The sequence below is a fragment of the Suillus paluster genome, assembly GCF_016628075.1.
Source record: "Suillus paluster strain FC165 chromosome Unknown EDB91scaffold_34, whole genome shotgun sequence".
Lineage (NCBI taxonomy): Eukaryota > Fungi > Basidiomycota > Agaricomycetes > Boletales > Suillaceae > Suillus > Suillus paluster.
The window spans coordinates 95,821-101,893 of record NW_024537594.1 but is presented as its reverse complement, the minus strand read 5'-3'; the positions used below and the strand labels follow the sequence as shown (position 1 = coordinate 101,893).

The 6,073-nt window shown below is 44.5% G+C and overlaps 2 protein-coding genes across 2 annotated transcripts; one reads left to right on the top strand and one right to left on the bottom strand.

The window, feature by feature from the left end:
- Positions 1-205: 205 nt before the first annotated feature.
- Positions 206-1,255, top strand: EDB91DRAFT_1082942 (uncharacterized protein; the record flags this gene model as incomplete). Its single annotated transcript, XM_041315560.1, has 7 exons — positions 206-224; positions 263-283; positions 519-574; positions 648-665; positions 724-837; positions 972-1,044; positions 1,146-1,255. The coding sequence occupies 7 exons, from the start codon at positions 206-208 to the stop codon at positions 1,253-1,255; spliced, it is 411 nt and encodes a 136-aa protein (XP_041176119.1).
- A 1,435-nt stretch (positions 1,256-2,690) lies between these two features.
- Positions 2,691-4,358, bottom strand: EDB91DRAFT_1224126 (isoprenoid synthase domain-containing protein). The gene is made up of 6 exons (XM_041320948.1): positions 3,701-4,358; positions 3,585-3,651; positions 3,452-3,530; positions 3,212-3,314; positions 3,037-3,155; positions 2,691-2,980 (listed from the first exon to the last, which is right to left on the bottom strand). Exons 1-6 carry the CDS (start codon positions 4,230-4,232, stop codon positions 2,867-2,869), a joined length of 1,014 nt encoding a protein of 337 aa, XP_041176118.1. The 5' UTR covers positions 4,233-4,358; the 3' UTR covers positions 2,691-2,866.
- Positions 4,359-6,073: the final 1,715 nt, after the last annotated feature.

The window sequence follows — 6,073 nt, the reverse complement described above, 5'->3', positions numbered from 1 at the left end:
TGCACAGATCAAACATGATATATTATAATCAGACAGTTATAATATGTGAGGGACACTGATGAAATACTAGAAATATAGGCGCAGGATGTAGGGCCATGAGATAAGTGTTATAGAAGCAATATAACATAGGAACTGCATGGGAAGAATTGCAAAAACATATAAAGAAACATAAAAACATGTCATACTGCACTACACCAAACCTCCTATGGTCCAAATTATGTGTAGTATGATATATTGACTTCAAATATACTATACTTGACAGTCTTCAAGTATAATAGGTCAAGTGTGTAATAGTGTATGTATATGCAGTGATTCTACATCAGTAAAACAACTGGTTGCTTTTCCCGCTTATGTTACTTAATTTTTAGCAAAGTAGCTAAAAACATTGCTTTTTCAACTTAGTACACTTTTGAAAAAGCAAATTCAGTGCATCTCAAACTCGCAAGTTAGATAATTAAAAAAAGTGAATTCAGCACAATAAGTAGTACTACTAAGAGTCATATATACTGTTGTACTAGTAAGAGTCACCTATATTGTCCAAAAAAAGAAACTGCCAGTAGACACCGATTATCGAGTAAGTATCTTGAACTCGAAACTAAAACACTATTGACTCACATATACATCTTAATGCCATCAAAACTTTGCAGATGGGCCCTCAAAATCCTGTAAGTAATTTACATGCTGTGTAAATCATTGATCGCTGACACGATTGACAGCAATTAGTCTGATATGTACCACATCGAAGTGCCAGTGGCAACAGATGCAGCAGTTGGGGAGGATGCGGTGCCGAAAATGAACAAGTTCAATGTTCTATGTAACAACTTGAAAGTCCGATTAGTGTGTGCAAGTTGATACTTTTTTGGGACTTACAAGTTTTTCAACTTTCAAACCCATTCCTTCTCACCCCAGCAAAAGTATCATCCTTTGTGACTCATAACCTCATCTCTTCAGCCATGTCTACCATTTTCTAGCATTCAAAAGCCCCATTCGTCAGCATCATTTCAAGCCCTTACTTGACACAATCAGTGCAGTTCTCCTCTCACAGTGCGTATTTCATCTTCCCCTCCTTGCAACCTTATCAGAGTCATATTTAGCTCGTATCTCACCCGTATCTGTGCTGTTTCCCTCAATTCCGGATACATTAGAAAGCCCTCATTTGCCTCGTCATTTCAATACCATGCTTACCCTACTGCACATCGCGCTTGCTGTGCAGTACACCTGCAATGTGTTCTCCCCTCCTTTATCATACTTTTGACCATATCTCACCCATATCTGCGCTGTTTCCCTTGATTCTGGATGCGTTAGAACGCCCTCAGTCTCCTGTTGCTGACAGCAAGCCACATAAGTTTTTGTTATTTAGGTTTCATCCTACTAGTACTGACATCCATGACTACTACAGGATTTGTTTTCATTGTATCTGTCATATCCCGTACCTCCGGATCCGGAATTCCGGATCTACTTCATTGAAGTCCGTTCCTCTGTCTTACTATTCTGCCCGGCACTCCGCCTTCATCTCCGCACTCACCCCTAACTCCTTTTAGATTAACTATTGCTCCAGTTACCGGTTATGTCCTATTCCACTATGCTTACTGATCCGTCCATTCTTACTTCATTTCCGACTTCACTGCTTTGATCCATTATACTTAGTAATAGACTTTCCACATGCTTCGTACATAGCCCTTACCTTTGCTGACTGATTTACCTACATAATACCTACAGTATATAAACCCCTGTAATACTCCGGAACTCCTCAGTTTGAATATCATCTTAGTTCTGCTCATTCCTGCAATCTCTGGACTTGAGTCTCATCTCTTGTCCACCTCCGAGTCTTAGGGGTTAAACCTTAGGACTACTTCTCCGGCTCTACCTTAGGGTAGTCTAACCTCTGTTCAGTTTCTACTCCGGACTTCCATAGTAGCCTTACTCCGTCCCAGTATAAACCTTCCGGAGTTCCGCCGAACTCCACTGACACTAAGTCCTCCAGAACTCTCTGGACTTCTGTTGGACTTCCCCTCTGTCCCCCGGAAATTAAAGGGCATGTACTCGGGTAAGGGGTGCAGCGCACGAGCTGAAGCCGAAGCCCTTTGAGTAACCTCTCCCTTGAGCACGACCTTAACAGTATCTACATGAATATCCGAGTCACTATCACTCTTTTGTCCCTGCAAGTCCCCTTTTTGGGAGTCTCCTTAATTAGCTTTTCATGTGTAATACTACCCCTTTTCATGACATGCTTTTTCCGCTTTTTCTGGTTTTTTTAAGTGAATTAAGTGTACAAAAAGCGAAAATTCAGAGATTGAGTGGGCTTAATTATGTGACTCGCACTTTTTCACTCAAATGACTTAATGCTCCTTTTCACGTAATTAAGTGACAAATTAAGTGAGAAAAGCAACCGGTCGTTTTACTGATGTAGCTTTCTTGCATCAATGTACAATGTTCAATCTTACAGTTGCATACTAATTTTCGAGTTTTTAGTGACCGCTTACAGTCACTTGAGGCTGTCAGGTATAGTATAAAATCGCTATAAGTAGCCTGAGCAAGGGAGAATTGAAACGCACGTGCGCACTAGCTCCATGTAACACCACCTAGTAAAGACTGGGATTGTTACTCAGCACGTGTTTTAGGTACAGTGAATTCTCAGAGGGGATCGTGTCGATGATTTGACCGACGCGGACTTGACGCGGACTCAAATTGGACTGAAAGCCTGTTCCTATTTGTTCGTTGGTACCCCCATATAGATGGTGAGTTAAGCATCGGAAACGAAGACAGATGCTAACAGCAAAACGATTCAACGCGCAATCATGTACAAAGTGGCTACGTCGAAACTCCACCTCGTCGACGTGGTCACGATTCAAGTTTCACTCTTGACTTACGCTGCAAACCCTTCATCTGCACACCCACCAAAATCATGCGCTACATGTAGGGCATCCAATATCTTCTCAAGCTGGGGATTCCCGCCAAGGCGTGCGATTTCCTGCCGGATCTGGATCATCAAGTGTAAAAATCAGCGGGGAGTGTGCAGGCACAAGCCAAACAGACCTGTCGCTCCAAGCTGCTCATCACCGCGAGCGTGTAGTCAAACGACTTCGTCTTTGTGCGGAGATGGTCGATGGCATGATGCTTTAGAGTCGGTGTAGTAGGACGTTTTTGTAGCACGCCTGTATGACAACAACTAATAAATTTATGCACCCACTAGGTGTGTATTATCACGCACTCATCAGTAATCGATTGTCTTCTTCCGCACGTATTCCGTGGACGATTGGGAAGGAGAATTTTCCCTCTGTGAGGTCTTCTGCGAAACCCTTATTGTCGCTGTACTGGAAAATACGTTGAGCTTTTGCTTCTGGCAAAAATCATGCGCTATGCATGGACGACGAATAGTCTACGGTGCATCATGACCAGATGATGGTTGATAGACAGGCGGGGCACAAGCGCAAGCGAATGGCAGGCTCACCTCTGTGCTTTGCAAATTCATGTAGTCATCCCGTATCTGGAAATACACTCCAAATATATTCACCAGAGGTACGAAATCGCTGAGGATTCCATGAGCAGCGATTCACGGCACATCCTCAAGTGGGAAGACTCACGTATGAAGGTTCTTCGTTGCGAGCGCCATCATCAACTTGATAGCCATCCTAAAGAGACCACCCGTCTCTGTGCCACAAAAGTTAGTGTCTAACGTGCTCAAGGGGCGCGGACGTACTGCTGTTTACCATAGAAATGTAGTCTTCCTCCGTCGGACATCGCAACGAATCGCGCCAAAAGATTTCTAATCCCTGCCCTCGATGCAAATTTAAAAGCTCGTCCGTAACTATCAAATCCAATTCCCTAACGCCCACGACACTCGCCTCCTCCCCGTTTACGCCAAGGTGCCGAAGCTTGGAGAGCTCCTTATATGCCGAGAAATATACATAGTTAGCGGTGTTAATGGTTTGGGGGATGCCGTATATCTTGTGGGTCACAGGCTGCCCCCTTCGCAGCTGCGAGTCGTCCTCTATGTCATCGATCATCAAGCTTGCATTGTGCAGCATTTGAATTACATGTTCGATTACTTTGAGCTGGTCGCTCGGAACTGCAAGCCAGGAGTTGAAAGCTTCGAGGAGCAGTGTGCGGATTTCCTTGCCAGCGTTGGAGGTAATATAAGTAAATGGTTCCAATATGAGGGCTTCGTTAGCTTGTGACCATTGGGAGTCTAGCACGGACGGGAGCGAATTGAGGAGCTGGGAAGACGACATGAGAGAAATATAATGAGAGAAGAAGTTACGCTTGAGATACAAGTACTGCAGGCCTGGGAGAGAAATGAGCTGTCACTTCCTGTCACGATCAGCGGCTTTCTGAAACTCCAAAATGATGATGCGATGAATTTTGATATGTTAGCTATTACTTATGTAGTACACTTACGAGCTACGCTATCGGCAATAAAGAGCTCGAGCAGCTACTACTACATACACCCATCAATGATTGCATTCGCCGTAGAGTGGCTTTATGTAATTTCATCAAGAATGCACATGCATACGGGGCCGAAATGATAAGAGAGATCAACGAGCTATGTAAACCCTCGGGAGTCGTCAGTCAAATTATTTTACTATTACGTTGGACCGCTGCTAGACTTTGTTTCCGAACAGTCACTGGCATCTACGCAAAGCGGCAAGGTTTCTACAAAATTTGATGAGTAGCGATGAAAGATGGAATGAAGGCGAAGGAAATATCACGTCTGTTCGCTCTCAATTCCATGTCTTCTGATTCTACAGGACATCACAGCACCGAGCTAGACGAGATCGACTGATAAACATCGAACCGGACGAATGCTCGCACTACGACGCTGGTGCTTGCTGCTCCAAAGGATTGACTTCATGCAGCGAGTTCCTGAGTCAAGCTTCTCCATGCTTCTCTCCTCGATTTGCATCCTCAGTTCTTCCAAGGTCACTCAAGCGAGAATGCCTCTGTGCTCATGCTTTACCTCGAAGAGTTTGAGCACTTTCAGTGGCATATTGGAGCCGCTGCTTCACTAGAATGGTCGTACAGGTTCGTTGGAACGGGCACGGACTGCGAGGGGAAACCCAAGCCAAACAGGCTCTAAGGTGGAGGCGGTTATGGTGGCTCTACATATCGAGGATGGACTACAACACTACCTACTACGACCAGGACTCCAGCTACTGCGCCAGGACCCTTGGCACTTCATCGGAGGATCGGCACCAGAGCTCCCCGCTATATCGTTCATCTACCGGTAGTCTGTAGATAGGGGAGACCAGTCCCTTCTGGATACTGCAGGAATTAGCATTTCCTGATTTGAAAGGGTGAGTTATAGACCACATACTAATCAAAGAAGGTGGACAAACTGGTTGGCAAGGAAACGTGCAAGGCATATTTTTTCTGCCAGGTAAACTTTGACAACGCTGAAGACAGGGTAAAGGTGCATTTGTGCAGTGTGCGAACAAATAAGGTAGCCACTAATGTCGACAGAACGAAATCAGGCAAGCCACAGTTAAACGAGACCGACACAGGAAGGTATCCGATTTGATGCCTTGTCAATTTGTCAAGGTGAATGAGTGACCACAGCAAATAGTTGCTCTCACCCAACCGCAAATCTTTCTGCTAACATGAATCATTATGTCTGCGCCATTTCAAATGTTCAATCAAGACCAAAATCACTCATAATTGCATCATATTTCCTAGTCAATATCATATTGAGTGTTTGAGATGTTCCTCTATCTTCTATTGCCCAAGCAGTAGCCGAGACTCCGAAAGCTATGCATTGCGCCATCAACCACAGCACCAATGCGAAAGCAGAAATATGACTCACTGTCCCGATGTCCAACTCAGGCTGCCAGCTCATAGGACTGGTTTACGTTGCAGAATTTAGTACCGGTGAAAAGATGTATTACAAGGCACAAGGGGTCGCGGTGATCCAAAGCAAACCACTACTCACAAATATTCTTATTATTGCACTTCTTGCTGCAGCAGTCACTGTTCCTTTGGCACTACACGCCTGTTCGCTGGCATGCAGTGACAGAAATAGATGCTGTCAAAGCGGCAACAATGACGAGGAAGGGGAAACGCATTAATTATACGAGAT